We start from the raw sequence: 16,691 nt of genomic DNA, 5'->3' as shown, positions 1-16,691 counted from the left end.
GCTATGCAAAAACTTGCACATTTACTCACCTGCATGCTCGGAGTAGTGGCCCAGTTGGAGGAAAGATCTGTGCAAGTGTGGTGTAACATGGGATGGCTACAGCATTGTAGAACCCAATCTACAAAAAACAACAATGAAAAAAAATAGTTAAATGTTGCCAAACTACAACACTGAAAGTTAACAGCTAACTAGCTCAAAGCTGTTGACTACTTACTTAATTACTACTTATATTAGTACTTCTTACTTCTGTATCTCCTCTTAATATCCAAATACTTTAAAATGAAGCACTAACAGTGAAGTCTCTGGCAATTACAAGTTGCTTACATGCCCCTCTTTTATGACTCATATGGCTGCTTCAGATAGGATTTTCTACAGGACCTTTTATTATTCAATTGATTTGCTTAGGATCTGTCTGGCTTTTTGGTGTCAGTAGCAGCAGCAAGTACGTGCAGATGGCAGAGCCATTTCTGCAAACATTATTCTGGTGCTGATTTTTTTTTTTTTTAAAGGTAAAGTCGTGCAGCATTGCCAAAATATGGTCAGATTCTGGATTGTTCTGATGTCCTACAGAGTATGTATTCCATAGCTCAATTTACTCGAGATGCCAGGGGCTTTGCCCCTTTGGAAAGTTTCTAAAAGGTGTGCACTGTGATCAATAATTGGTTTGCAATTTCTTTTCATGTATGTGGTTCAGTGATATATTTTTACCATTATCATATAAATCTATTTAGAGAACATCAAATGAGCACCTTTTTAACGATATCTGATTCATACAGGCTTAGGGGCCTGTGACAGCTACCATGTCACAGCTGAATTGTCATGACATGAGGGAATTTTTAGAAAATGCTACTTATATATTAGTAAGGATGACGGGTTAAATTCAGATCCATTATAACATCACTCATTTATCCCAGACTCTCATGATAGTTACAGGAGTGCACTATGATCCCTTTCTTCAGGCAGAATTTTTAAATGTCTTTTAATGAAATGCTATGTATTGTACTGTGACCAAAGCATTTGATAATAAGTCTCTTATTAACAGTCTAAACATTGGCCCTTATTCAGAAATTGAAGAGCAACTCTTGTCCTCACCTCCATCAATACAGAGATTCCTCCCATACTGCTATATAACCAAGTCCATTCTGTACTTTAAAAAAAAAAAAAAAAAAAAGATACATTTTCTGACCTGAGAACCCAACAGTCAGAGTTGAAGTAATCACGATGTAACTGACAGAAAGAAACTGCAGGTGGTGAGGAGGCAAGGCTGCACACAGCTGGGATGTCTCCTCATCAACAAAAAGTTTGCTATTTTGCATAGTGCATTGTTCTCTTCCTACATGTTTTTTCTTGTGTTTTTCTTTCTTGTTTGTTTGTTTTTAAGGGGGAATATTTTATTTCACTGGAAAATAGCAGATTACTCCATAGCTATCAAAAATTAAAATGAGACCGTAGGTACAGTCACACTGTAGACTTTCTGGCTCAATGAGAAGTGTGTTGCCATTGCAAAACGTACAAGATTTCAACCAAACCAAGTTCATCTGCAATATATTCCAAATGACCTTCCCTTTGGAACCCCGGTATTTAAAATAAAACGTGTCCTTTAAGGTCCTGAAAGCTTTTAAGTGAAAGTGCACATCAATCAAGGAAGAAAAACCCTAAAAGGCTCAATGGATTTAGGTTTTGAATAAAGCCAAGATGACTAAAGGCATTCCTTTACAAAAGTTTCCATTTCTGACCAGAACAAACTCACACAAATCCCTTTTGTAAAAGGTTTAGGTTATCTGAATAAATTATTCCAGACTGATTTTTATGTTGCTGTGGCTAGACAGAAAGCCTCGAGTTCACACAGATATGAGCAATCTATTGAAGCCACTGCAGGAAAGGCAGTGTACGTGTATCCTAAGATGCATGAGGAGGATGAACTAGAGAATATCTTTTGTTTCTGAAGTAAATTGTTCCCGTCTTCAAACTGTGCATCCTAAACATACTGCTAGCTTTAAGAGCTGGATTTTTAATGATTAAAATGATGATAAACCTTTTATTTTCAACCTGAAAACTGTTATTTCTGGGATAAGCTTTGAATGGCTGAAGGACATGAACTGTTCCCTCTCTCTCCCTTCATTACTTAGGCTGGCTTGACTTGTTTATCAAAAGGGCTTTCAGGTCGCTGCATAGTTTTGGCATTTCTATTTTTTTCACAGGTTCCAAAAGGAGGGGCAGAACAGAGGGTGATGGGATCCTTGCTGAGTCAGGAACAAATCTGCAGCGCAGGCTCCACAGCAGGAAGACACCAAACGCAGAGCCCTTACATGAGTTGTGCTGCAAAGGGTGTGAAGCACAACAGAGACCCACCGATCCAGCTGCTCAAGTCAGAGGAAGAGCTAAGTACAAGCTATTCTCATCAAAGATGAGTACTTGAGGCAGAAGTAGGTTTTTTCAGAGATTACATGTTTATACAAATCCTCATTTCCTAAACATCATTGTAATTTAAATAAGGTATTAATGCTTTAATTAAAATCCACATAAAAATACTCATTAATGCTTTTTGTTAGAGCCTAAGGAAATGGATGATAATACTTTATTAAATTTTTCAGTCTCTACATAAATGTAGGAATGGTTACTTTCAGAGATTTATATAAGTCCTAAATCTCACATTTTGCTGTAATGTTGTTGTAAGATACAGAAGCTACAACTAAACTACTGAAGTTGGCATTTAACATCCTATTTTTCTTAATATTTTAGTGTTATACTATGAAGAAGCATGAAACAGAGCACAAAGTAAAAAAAACCTGATGAAGACAGTACCTGGAACAATATTTCTTGCATTTTAAAGAGAAAAAAATAGCTTATTTCTTAGATCTGTGCTTTCACCCCATTAACAATTCTTTCACAAATGCCAAGATGACTACATACTATAATACTGTCTACTTTTCAAGATGTTCAGAGATAACTAATACAGTGTATAGAAAAATAAACCAAATGCAGAAAAATGTTTCTTTTCTTTTTAGGCTTATATTAAGCACACAAATTTATTAAATTAACTGCTAATTTCTTATTATAATAAGGGTAATTAATAGTTTTTATGCTAAAAAATCATATGAAGTGTCAGAATATAAAAATTTCCATAGTCTTGCTTACCAAGTAATTAATCTACAGTAATTTTGTGATACTTTGTCATTTCTAATTTTTTTAAATATTACCGTTAATTTCAGAGCTCATTAAATGCTTTGCAAATGCTAACTACTGGCAATTAAAGCATCAGAAGCCACTGAAATAAAAAAAACCTTATATATATATGTATATGAATGGACAATGAACAATTTAATTATTTTTTCTCTGCTCACATAACCAAAGGACAAGCTACCTTTTTTGTTTACCCAAAAAAAGTTATTTCAAAGATCTTTTTTTCCCTCAAATTTATGTGTACAAAATACCAATTTTCCCTAAGGAAAGTGTAAAAAAGCAGTCATTTCTGCACATTTGTGCACAGGAAAATCAGTACCCAAAGACTTTGAAAAACGGACAGTTGAGGCTCTTAGAAATACACCCTTTATTGCTTATCCTCAAGAAACTCTTCAGATTATTCTTCATTTTTCAGAATGCCAAAAAGCAGTGTTTATAGTTATTCAAAAAAATAATGAAGAAGTACTGATCTAAAATTACAAATATTTCAAAATCTGAACCTGGATATTTTAACCAGCAACAGGAGTCGAAGTTCATTTTGTATTCAGGACAAAACAGCAAAACCTTTTAGCTAAGGGCTGAAGCAACCACTTACTAAGTTGAAAAAGTGTTATTGACACTTCGCAAAATTGTAGGTGATTGTGGTTTTAGCTAGAGTTACAAACACAAAGAATGGAACAGGTGACAACAGCAAAAAGCACGTTGTCATTTAAGTAATGTCTTTGAAAACAAGTTTTCCAATGCTACTTAAAAAAGTTAACCCTGTTTTGCATGCAGAACGTAGAATTCAGCAACCCACATACCCTAATGTCAAATGAAATATTCACTAATATATAAAATGTTTTTTTCCATACATGTTTTATTAACACTATAAAATTTTACAGAGAGAGTTCATACCTGACCCTGAGGGACTTCATCTTTCTTGTCTCTGTCCATCATAGGAATAGGTTGAATACCTGTTTTCTTCATTTCATCACCCTGGAGAAAAGCAGAGAGAGAGATGAGGAAAACAAAAATCAAGACCACCGAGATCTGAATTAATTTCCATCTTCTATTGTATGTGAATCTAAAAATCCAGAATTTAAAATAATGTGTGGTATCGGTCTAAGGCAATCTCAGAAAACTGCCTAAGGAGGGGCTCATTTTATACATTCACCTGAATGATAATGTAAATAGCAAATCCTGAAAGTTTTTGAGTCAATGCACACGCACTTTCCTTGTTTCCAAGGGCGTCTCCGTAATAAAAAGCAACTCAAAGAATAAAATCAAAGAAATCAGTTCATTCTATTCTGTTCTATTCACAGTCTCATCTTTCAAAACATTACCTGTTTAAAGCAATAGAATACAATGACCAGTAGAACACAACTCACCCATCCAAGGAAAACCTGAGTAAAACAGATGAATGTACAATGTGCCCTCTATGTCAACAATCCAGTCTTTTTGACCATGCTGCTTTGAAGAAGCTGCCTGTCAAACAGCCTTCTTTTCTTTAAGTAGGCTATCCCTCTACATTCATAAGAGGCGTACCGGGTAAGATGCAGTATATCCAAAGACCATATATATGTAATGTAGAAGAGAAAACTGTCTCCTTATGTTTTACCAATTACCAGCAGAGCAGTCAAAACACATTTCTGAGCACTATACTGGGCCTGAACACAATTACCTTAAAAATCCATAAGTAGCTGGCTACTTTCTGTAATAAATCGAAGTTTTCCAAGTCTTATGCCTCAACTGCATTGTCCAAACACCATGGACGCTTAATCTTGAGGTTATAAAGGCAACTACAGCCATAGCAATAGTTGCTTTTGGCTACTGCTCATGTCTGAGATTCCAAAGTCAATGTGATCTTCAAACTGCTAACCTTATGTATTGGATTTGCATGGCGAGGTTTTGGTAGTGGGAGGGCTATAGGGGTGACTTCTGTGAGAAGATGCCAGAAGCTGCCCCCATGTCCGATGGGGTCAGTGCCAGCACTATGAGGGCTGCTATGGGGAAAGTTAACTCCATCCCAACTAGACCCAATACACCTTAGTTAGGGAGAAATTTTATGCAGGATAACTGCTCATACAATATTTGCTTATCTTTGTCCTTTAATTTGAGATTCAGCTCACAGAATCATAGACTCATAGAACTGTTGGTTGGAAAAGACCCTTAAGATCATCAAGTCCAACTGTTAACCTAGCACTGCCAAGTCCACCACTAAACCATGTCCTCAAGCACCACGTCTACCCGCCTTTTAAATACCTCCAGGGATGGGGACTCAACCACTTCCCTGGGCAGCCTGTTCCAATGCCTGACTACCCTTTCGGTGAAGAAGTTTTTCCTAATATCCAACCTAAACTTCCCCTGGCGCAGCTTGAGGCCATTTCCTCTCATCCTATCGCTTGTTACTTGGGAGAAGAGACTGACCCCCACCTCGCTACAGCCTCCTTTCAGGTAGTTGTAGAGAGCAATAAGGTCTCCCCTCAGCCTCCTCTTCTCCAGACTAAACAACCCCAGCTCCCTCAGCCGCTCCTCACAAGACTTGTGCTCTAGACCGTTCACCAGCTTCGTTGCCCTCCTCTGGACACGCTCCAGCGCCTCAATGTCCTTCTTGGAGTGAGGGGCCCAAAACTGAACACAGTACTCGAGGTGCGGCCTCACCAGTGCCGAGTACAGGGGCACTATCACCTCCCTGGTCCTGCTGGCCACACTATTCCTGATACAGGCCAGGATGCCATTGGCCCTCTTGGCCATCTGAGCACACTGCTGGCTCATGTTCAGGTGGCTGTCAACAAACACCCCCGGTCCTTTTCTGCCAGGCAGCTCTCCAGCCACTCCTCCCCAAGCCTGTAGCGTTGCATGGGGTTGTTGTGACCCAAGTGCAGGACCCGGCACTGAGCCTTGTTGAACCTCATACAGTTGGCCCCGGCCCAACGATCCAGCCTGTCCAGGTCCCTCTGTAGGGCCTTCCTACCCTCCAGCAGATCGACACTTCCACCCAACTTGGTGTCATCTGCAAACTTACTGAGGGTGCACTCAATCCCCTCGTCCAGATCATCAATGAAGATACTAAACAGGACCGGCCCCAACACTGAGCCCTGGGGAACACCACTTGTGACCGGTCACCAACTGGATTTGACTCCATTCACCACCACTCTCTGGGCTTGGCTGTCCAACCAGTTTTTAACCCAGCGCAGAGTGCACCCCATCCAAGCTGTGAGCAGCCAGCTTCTCCAGGAGAATGCTGTGGAAGACAGTGTCAAAGGCCTTACTAAAGTCCAAGTAGACCACATCCACAGCCTTCCCCTCATCCACTAAGCGGGTCACCTTGTCATAGAAGGAGATCAGGTTAGTCAAGTAGGACCTTCCTTTCATAAACCCATGCTGGCTGAATCTGATCCCCCAGTTGTCCCGCACATGCCACGTAATGGCAGACAGGATGATCTGCTCCATGACCTTTCCCAGCACCAAGGTCAGGCTGACAGGCCCGTAGTTCCCTGGATCCTCCTTCTGACCGTTCTTGTAGATGGGTGTCACATTTTCTAACTTCCAGTCATCTGGGACTTCCCCAGTTGACCAGGACTGCCGATAAATGATGGAGAGGGGCTTGGCAAGCTCCTCTGCCAGCTCCCTCAGTATCCTCGGGTGGATCACGTCTGGCCCCATGGACTTGTGAGCATTCAGGTGGAGGAGCAGGTCGGTGACTGCCACCTCTTCAACAACTGGGACTTCACTCTGCATCCTATCACCATCTCCCAGCTCAGGGGCCTGAAAACTCCGAGGATGACCAGTCTGACTATTAAAGACTGAGGCAAAGAAGGCATTAAGTACCTCAGCCTTATCCTCATCCTTTGTGGCGATGTTTCCCTCTGCATCCAACAAAGGAGGGAGATTCTCCCTGACCCTCCTTTTGTCACTGATATATTTATAAAAGCATTTTTTGTTATCTTTAACAGCGGTGGCCAGTTTAAGTTCTAGCTGGGCCTTTGCCTTGATAATCTCCCTGTATAACCTCACAACATCCTTGTAGTCCTCCTGAGTCACCTGCCCCTTCTTCCAAAGGTAGTAGGCTCTCCTCTTTTTCCTGAGTTCCAGCCAAAGCTCTCTGTTCAGCCAGGCCGGTTTTCTCCCCCGCCTGTTCATCTTACGGCACAGGGGGACAGCCTGCTCCTGCACCTTTAAGACTTCCTTCTTGAATAACATCCAGTCTTCCTGGACTCCTTTGCCCTTCAGGACTGCCTCCCAAGGGACTCTGTTAACCAGACTTCTAAACAATCCAAAGTTTGCCGTTCTTAAGTTCAGGGCAGTGGTTTTGCTGATCCCATTCCTTACTTCTCCAAGAATAGAAAACTCTATCATGTCATGGTCACTGAGCCCAAGACAGCCTCCAACCACCACATCGCCCACCAGGCCCTCTCTGTTCGTAAACAGCAGGTCCAGCAGGGCACCTCCCCTGGTTGGCTCGCTTACCAGCTGCATCAGGCAGTTATCTTCTACACACTCCAGGAACCTCTGAGACTGCTTTCTCTCTGCTGTGTTTTATTTTCAGCAGATACCTGGTAAGTTGAAGTCTCCCATGAGAACAAGGGCTAGAGATTGTGAGACTTCAGCCAACCACGTGTAGAATACTTTGTCTGTTTCCTCATCCTGGTTGAGTGGTCTGTAACAGACTCCCACCAGGATATCTGCCTCATTAGCCTTCCCTCTGATCTTTACCCATAAGTACTCAACCTTATCATTACCTTCGTTGAGCTCTAGACAATCAAAACACTCTCTAAGGTACAGGGCTACCCCACCACCTCTCCTTCCTTGCCTATCCCTTCTAAAGAGCTTGTAGCCATCCATTGCAGCACTCCAGTTGTGTGAGTCATCCCACGCCATCCGTGATGGCGACCACATCATAGTTTTCCTGCCGCGCAATGGCACGGTTTAGCTATCTGAAAGCCTGGGATGTTCCCTAAATCTGTGTTCTATATTTCTGCACAGCTAGTGAAGGCATCTTCAAAAGCCAATTTATTACATCTTTCTCATAAGTTTTTATCAAGCCATGTTTCAAGTGCCAACGTGCCCTTCCAAGGGAGGATTTTGGCAGCTTTACTCAAAGAGAAGTTTGCAATATAATAAATTGACTCTGGTTTGAGCAGAGCATCTTTCTGTTTGACTGTCTTGCAACTACCTTGAGCATAAAAAAGATGGGGGCTTCTGGAAGTCAATTCCCTCTTGCATATTTGGCCTCAACATCACCTATTAACTATGATCCTGCTCCATTAACCAAAAAGAGATGTAATCAGGAAGCTATTTTTGAATTGGTGTCTGTACTATTCTCTCATATTACATATTTCTTTCACCAGGTAGGTAGAGGCTAGAATCATCGAATCTAGTCTTTGTTAGATGTTTTACTGTTGAAAGAAACAAAAGGAAAGGCCTCCTTCCTCAGCTGATAAAAAAAGATGCCTGTAACATTTCCAAGCACAGAAATTCAGTGGATTGATATTTAGGAACTGTAAGCAAATTTGTTTTTTATGTGCCCCCAGTAAATTTTTTTTTTTTTTTTCATTTGCTTGAAGTACTCCAATTGATTCATCCAGGACTGTCTGCAGCTACCATAGTCTCAATGATAAGAACGTCAACACTAAACCATTTAGCATCATATGATTTCAAGCTCTTTGATTAACATAATATCAAGTGCCTGAGAAACACTTGAAGTCAGAGCTTTGAGGAAGCTGTCCAGCCTCTGACTGGTTATGCCAAAACTGAACAAAGCTCAGATTTATGTTCACCATTTCATCTTGAAAGAAAAAGGTATCACAGAATCACAGATTGGTTTGGATTGGAAGGCACCTCTTGGGATCATCCCATCCATCCCACTCATCTAACCCAGCAGGATCAGCTAGAGCAGGTGGTCCAGGACTATGTCCAGTCAGGTTTTGAATATCTCCAATGATGGAGACTTCACAACCTCTCGGGGCAACCTGTGCCACTGGTTGACCACCCTGACAGTAAAAAAGTATTACGTTTAGATGGAATGCATGCACTAGAAACACAAGTGTTTTCTTGTGTTCAGTATGTGCGAACACATATGATACACTGTTGTAAAAAATACTGCTTTTATCCTCATAGTTAGGATCATGATCAGAAAGTTAAAGTTGAAATTTTAAGCAAAGAAGTTTGTATCTTGCAGTACGGCTATAATAAGTGGCTTATAAGTCTCAAAAAAATACTGCAAAAAGGGTTTAACCACTGCCTAGTGTCTCATATCTCACAAAACAATCACAGCAGACAAATCTTATACAAGCTTGTAATCCTGTATAATTGATCAGCAAACATATTATTTAGCTTGATTTGCAGCACTGTGGGAAAGCTTCATACTGAGTGATATCAAGGTAGATCTTAGCTGAAAACACAAGCTATACTGGGCTTCGTTCAATGAAAAAAGATCAGAGTGACATACCACAAAATTGCTGCAACCTCTTCTGCAGTTATTGTTTTAGTTAATGATTACACAAAGAAGAAATATTATAAAAATGCTCTGATTAAATCACTCAACATATTAAGATTATGAACTCAGGTAGTAATTGGCAGCAACATTCTATCCTAGTTTTAGAACTGTAACATAACCATTCAATCTAGTCAAATATACTTTTCTAGAGTTTACCTTTTTTCCCAAATAAGTAACAATTTCTGCAGTGAATCACAATCTAAACTTATAATGGTTTAGCTTTTCCGGGATTTTCTCTATATCTGTCTCCAGCTCTCCAATTTCCAGAAGCGTTTAGACCCGTGGCTGGATTTGTCAGCCATCCTGACTAGATCACAACATATCCAACTTCTGCCATGTATCAATTAACCTCTTCTTAAAGAGGATTCCGAAAAACACCAATTACAGAATTCAATTCCTGTCAATAACTTCTAACTTACATTTGCTCCATGAAGTAGCAATATAACAAGATCCACCTTTATTAACTCATCCCTGGATTACAAAACAGGTTAAAGTCTGGGCAGGCTCAATTATGGCCATAATTCCATTTTTACTATTGTTGAGTGGGAAAAATCAGTTTGATCCTTCCTTCTTCACTGAGTTCACAAGATTTGCATTAAAAATCTTTTTACTTGTAAGCAAAAAAGTTCAGTATGTAATCAGTGGGGCTCATCAACATTTTACCTCCATTATATCACTCATAAGAATGCTCACTTTCCAGTGCTGACATTTTAGAAAGTGAGTACTGAACTAGATCTTTGAGCTTATATAGTCTGCATTTTTCAAATATTTTATTGTAGTCTGAACTGTTCATAATTAAGAGAACGAGAACATGTGGATACAAAAAACACCCACAAGCCATGCACATCTTGAATTTCATAATGAACATGCAACAGGCAGAACAACAATCTCCACACTATGTGCATGCTACATCATCTCTGTGGGCCTGATTTCCATTTTACACCTGCGTAAAACAGAAATAAGCCCATTGAATTCTGCAGACTTCCACAGAGCACATAACAGAAAAGATCAACACTTTATGATACACATGTACAATAGTAGTTCTGAAAATACAGCGTATCTTCCAAAACTGCATAATTCAACTCTATGCCACACCCTCAGATTTTATTCCTTATCCCTAAAGTAGTCACTACCACTTTAAAAATTAAAAGATTCAAACATTTACTCCTCAGCATAAGACACGTAAGAAATCGCATCTTTATTTATGAAAATGATTATATTAGCACAGCTCAATGTCTTGTTTCAATTCTCAGTACATCTTATCTGTGGAGTAACTTTCAGTATATTAAAAGGTCAGCTCTCTCCGAGATGCAGTTGTTGAGCTGGCTCACAAAGAAGATTCAAATGGTCGGATCAAAATGATTTTAAGGTTTGTCATATTTGCTTTAGCATTTCCTGGACTCATACTACAGCTTTATAAGTGTGTTTCAAGGCAGCTGACCTGGAAGCTGGTTTCATATTTTGGATTTCTAGAATGCAAATAGATCCTTCACAAAACTACAGTTAGTGACTCAAAAAACCTTACAGATTTTCTTCTGTGTTCTGTTGCTTGGTCACTTTATGTTAGGACACACTTTCTAAATTCATCTTTAACAGAGAGAAAAAACGTTGCCTGAAAATTAGAAAGCTAACTCAGCTCTTTAAATAGCTTCAGAATAAACAACAAAAAACACATGCATGCACCAACGAACACTCTTTAAAACAACAAGGTAAGATATCGATTGAAAAATACTCATGGTTGTTTTTTTCTTCCTGGATACTTACATTTATAAACAAAAGAAACACACATACCTCAGCCCAGAACTCTGCATATATATCATTGGCAGTCAGTCTGGTAACTGGCCACAACTTTGTTACAGAACACAAATCACAAGCCGTCATCATCAGACCAATTACTCTATCTCTAAAAAAAAATAACATTAAATTGTAAGTTTGGTAAAGAATTAATGAACACACTGCAAAGTTTTTATTTGCCCTTCCTCAGTTCGGTCAGCAGTAAAGTATATATACTACAAATTTTCTCCCAGCTTGCTTGTTTCTTCCTCACTTGTTTATGATTCCTTGGTAAGGCATCACACAAATTGTGTATTATATTCCCTGTAATATTCCCTGCATTGTTTGCAACCAGAATTCATTAATCATCCTCTGCACAATCACAGTCATGGAAAAGTACACAAGAATGCCTGCCTGTTAAAACACTCACATGACCCTCCTTCGTTTTCTGAAAATACAGTACAAGTCTATGAAGAGAAAGATGGCATATCCTGTTGCTGCATTTCTTTCAGTTCTTTAAAGAGAGAGGAACACATGCTCCAAGAAGAGGAAAAACTAGTTCTGAGTCTATCTCAAGGTACTCTGTCATTGCTTTCTTTGAAATAATTCTAACCCTGACAGAACAAGAATCCTACAGGTAACTCTGTCCTACACACTGACGAACTTGTTCACAGAATAACTGAACAGCATCAGTAGGATTACAATCATTACTAGAATAAGGCACACACAGAAAAATCTTATTTAAACAGTTTTCTAGCACTTGTCTACTACCCAAACCTATGGTTTATGAATCTAAGTTTTATAAAGAAAACTGGCAAAATAATGAATGAATTCATGTGTTTGCCACCCAATGGAGAAAGTAAGATGACACTTAAGGACACCTGCATCTTTGTTAATAATGCCTATTCCATGAAAAAAGCACACAACTTGCTAACTTGCATGCCAGTGTGATGGCAGTCATTAAAGCTGTACCAACAGACAAATACACTAGGGAAAATACACAAATGCACAATATAATCAATACATAAATGGGAAAGTGCAATTCCTCTGAGTTTAGAAAGAGGATTCATCAGCCATGTGAGGGCCAAATTTAGCATTCTATTGCATGTACAGATACCGACTAGAAGTCTTGGATTCTTTAGTCACATTACAAACAGATGTCCTATCTTTGGTCACGTGGCTTTGCACTGAAACTGCTCTGAGGGCAGGTAAGATTAAAAAAAAAAAAAAAAAAAATAGAATATTCAATCACACACTAAATAGTTGTGATCTTATTTAAATTTTATGAACTCTAAATTCAAGATTTCTGGTAAATTTCATTCTGAGATTATCAGGAGCTACTATATCTTTGTCTTTTTATGATGTTGAGGTTTATTCCAGGCCGATAAGTTTCAGTTCCATACTGGGAAATAAGCTTTTAAAAACTTCCCTTCCTACAGTGTTGTAATAATTTTTTCAAAACTACTGGCAAAAAACTGTAAAACTCCTCAGAAAGAAGACCCAAGTACCAAAGTTCCTTTTGAAAAGAAATCAGAATCATGACTCAATATTTTCCCGTATAACCTCTCTCATTTTTCCCTGCGTTAGATTAATGACAGGATCCACTCTCCAGTAAAGAAGCTCTGAAGGGCTGTGTGAGCACTTCAATGAAGCCTGTTATGAGACACATCTCTCATCCAGGGTGCACTATGTTTTGCTCATGTGGACAAAGAGAGTCATGTATTTATGAACATGAATATATGCACTTGTTGTATATTTTTAAAACTTAGGGCTATCTTAATTCACAAAGGTTGAGATCTGACCAGAATTCATTCTAAAAAAGCATGTTGACAGAATAATAAAAACATTAACGTAAAAATAAAACTAAGCAAGTATTGCACTATACCTTTCTCCCCACCACCTAACTGCCTATGCACTACCTTTCCTCTGCAAATGATCTGCCACTGAACTGTGCAGATGACATCCAAAGGCAGTGACATGCAAATCTAAAACAATGGAAATTACTGTCACATACTTGCAATTTTACACTCAGCTGGTCTTAGAAATCTCATATGTAGGAAAATTACTGTGTACACAGAAATTTTTTTTCAAAAATAAGGTTTTTCTTTCTAGGACTAATGCCATAGTGAACTAATACTGGTTTGCTGCTTACCTGTGTGCTTGGTTCTTAAGGTTTAATGCTCCCGTCTGATGCAGCTCTTCAAGCTGTTTTCTGTTTCCAAAATACAGGGCAAGGTCTGTGGCAATGATGGCTTTCCGGATGATCTCAAGTACTTGCTCATATTCACTGGAGCTCAGATTGGAGAAGACATTGTGCCCTTCCAGCTATGAAAAAGTAAAAAACCAATAAAAAGCACAAGCTCTAATTCTGAGATGATTTTAGTCTTTACTTCACCAGACAGGTTACAACGGTTTTACAGCCCAATGACAATTTTTGTTGCAAATTCAAATGTTGACAGCCTGAAATTCCCATTTTTATCTTTCCTTTTTAAATACTGTCATGAAACCTATGACTAAGCCACTGATTTGGTTTTGGGAGTGCTCCTTCTGAAGCCTAAAGGTATTAATAGAGAAAAATGCTAGCTTTTTCTTCTCTGATTTATAAGCACTACAGACACAGCACTTCCAGACTGTATTAGCTTGGGAACTTGTGATTCAATCCTGATCCCGAGTACTGCATTGCAAAGTTGGTAAACTGAGTGTCTGATTCACTCTGAAGTACAATTTTGTAACCGCATAACACAATACGGATAAGGAAATAGCCAAGTTAAAGTACTAAAGTAATTTTGTTTTCATAGTGTTCCAAATGAAATGTGCCTGAAATTGCTGTATTTACTGATACAATTTTCTCTACAGAAATAAAGTTAATTACAGTATTTTAATGTATATGAACATTTAGGGGAAAAAGCTGCTTTGTTCAACCATGAGTTGACTGACTCATAAACTAAAGACAATGGCTTCCACTGTGGAGGCTCTGGCAACATGCCACTGTCATCCCTTTTCAATTTCCACTATGTATTAATGTGCATTTAACTGACAATATCCATGTACTGTGATTGCTTATGAAGCTATATCACATTTTGAAAAGTCAACATTCTTCGCTGTCTCTAAGATTTGGAAAACAACTTGTCAAAAGTATTCCTACTGTTGAGAGGAAACAGAAAAATAAGAAGGAATGAGCCAGCCATGTCAAGGTGTGCACATTCACAAATAGAAAATATTATTAAAATATATCAAATGCTGATGTGTTTTGACATTTAATTGGCGTTTGGGCTGAAGCTCATAAAAAGTTTCCCTGACTTTTGTCAAGCATTTACATAATTTGTTCAAAATAAATCCTCTGTGGTACAAATAGGCTTGGTTTCTCTCACCATCCGGAACGTAAACATCATTTTCCAACATTTTTAGTTGGACAAGTAGATTTATTGTGAATAATGAATAGAAAATACAAATCTGTCTATGTCTCAATGCTCCTTTGACACACTCCTAAGTCATAGAACATGATATTTAAAAAAAAAAAGTTGAGAACATTTTAACCCATCTTCAACATTTTGGGAGCAAGAAATGACTACTAATAGTTTTCAAGATTTAGAGCTTTTGGGACCCTTTCCTCCCCAACCTTGCTGCCTAATCCATGAGAACAGACTATTTGTCCTAATATTTAAATTATTCTAGATTCTATTCTTTAGGCTTTAGAAGCTGCACTATCAGAAAGACCACTGTGACAGCTTCTGTTCATCCTACTAGAAAAGAACCAATTCTGTTAAGTACTGACAGAAGCAGCCATTTCTGAGCATGTCACTTGGGCTTTTGAGTAGTACGTACAAAGTACAGCTCCTAAGATTTTATTCTCTCCCTGCTGAGCTAAAGCTAGTGAATACAATCCTCTGTAAGTATGGTGTACACTAGAACTGCAGGTGGATGAGCAAAGCAGCTATAAAGTTTCAAACAGTGAAAAGTACTGCAGGTTACTAACAGAAAATTAAAACTCATTGAGATAAACCCTAAAGGGTCTGGTGGGTTGGCTGGCTTTTTTTTTTTTTTTTTGTAACAGTCCAGGAATTCAGTAATGCTTTTTAATTCAAACGAAAAACAGCAAGTCCAAAAGGCTGCTCTCATCTGCCTTTGCTGCTAATCACCACCCATGGGCACTGGGGTAGCCAGTGCCTGAATCCGCTCTGCAGCCCTGACCACCTATCTCCCTCTCCTCACTCACACTGACGGCCAAGCCTAGGAGGTAGCAGGGAAGCAAAAGGGTTCCCTGCCTTCTTGGCAAATGGGACTTTCACCGATTACAACATTTCTGCAGGAAAAATGTAAAATGGTTTTTGAGAAATGACTGAAGTCTGCTTCACGTAGCCATAGTGGGACAGAGAAGTGTTAATGACTGACGAACTTGCTCACTGTGCACAAACTCACATGAAGAATGAATACTAAAAATCTAATGCCATACCACCACTGAAGGATTCAATTACACTCTCCTACATGGAGGAGCATTCAGAGATAAAGCTTCCATTCTCTGATGAAATGTATATGATACCTAAAACCATAATCACAAGATGTGCTTCTGAATACAATACAGAATATGTATTTTTCCTAAGAGGTGATTAGGTATTTAAGAAAATAAATATCTTCCCCCTGAAAGACCAGAAAGAAAGAAAAGTTAACAACGAATTAGCGGCACAGTAGCGTGGTAAGGCTGTGCATTGAGCCTGTGCATGGTAACCTAAAACCAGTGAGCAAAAGTATGTTACGGATTGGCAATGGTTTCATAAGTGAGAGTTCTTACTCTTCTAATTGAGCATGAAAGAAATTTTCACTGATAAGAAAATATCTGTGTGTCAGTAGCACACTTGGATTTTCCAAAATATGTCTGCATGCTTTCTTGTAGTTTTCTATTCATTAAACATACAGACACATTACCTCATATTAGGAACTCTCTTTCACAGAGTATTACCTTACCCAATTTTTTTTTTTATTTCAAATTGCTGAATAACAAAAAAGCATATGATAACATAATGAAACAAGTTTAAACTTTTCATGCGTGCAAAATTAACATTTCATCCTTCATGCCACATATTTAATGTTCACGGAATTTATTACAGCAGGCTTTCAAGTTTCTCATGCAAACTTTTGCCAGTACTGGAGTTTTTATTCAGAATAGCAGGATGGCTGAAGACTTTTTTGAAGCACATTAAGCCGGAAATATCTAAGTGAGTGAGAAACTGATTTTTCATTTTCAAAGTTCCTATTC

At 38.8% G+C, this 16,691-nt stretch overlaps 1 protein-coding gene across 1 annotated transcript in view; it reads right to left on the bottom strand.

The window, feature by feature from the left end:
* PDE10A (phosphodiesterase 10A) overlaps nt 1-16,691 on the bottom strand; it is a gene marked incomplete at its 5' end in the record, with an annotated part of 194,711 nt that overhangs the window by 6,058 nt on the left and 171,962 nt on the right. Inside the window, 4 exons of the mRNA XM_082306315.1 lie at nt 30-118; nt 4,081-4,161; nt 11,456-11,567; nt 13,590-13,762. Coding sequence (XP_082162441.1) covers nt 30-118; nt 4,081-4,161; nt 11,456-11,567; nt 13,590-13,762 — 455 coding nt within the window. The remainder of the gene's footprint in view (nt 1-29; nt 119-4,080; nt 4,162-11,455; nt 11,568-13,589; nt 13,763-16,691) is intronic.

Source organism: Platalea leucorodia (assembly GCF_965183815.1).
Source record: "Platalea leucorodia genome assembly, chromosome: 3".
In the NCBI taxonomy this organism is placed as follows: Eukaryota; Metazoa; Chordata; class Aves; order Pelecaniformes; family Threskiornithidae; genus Platalea; species Platalea leucorodia.
This window is presented reverse-complemented; position numbering and strand designations above follow the sequence as displayed.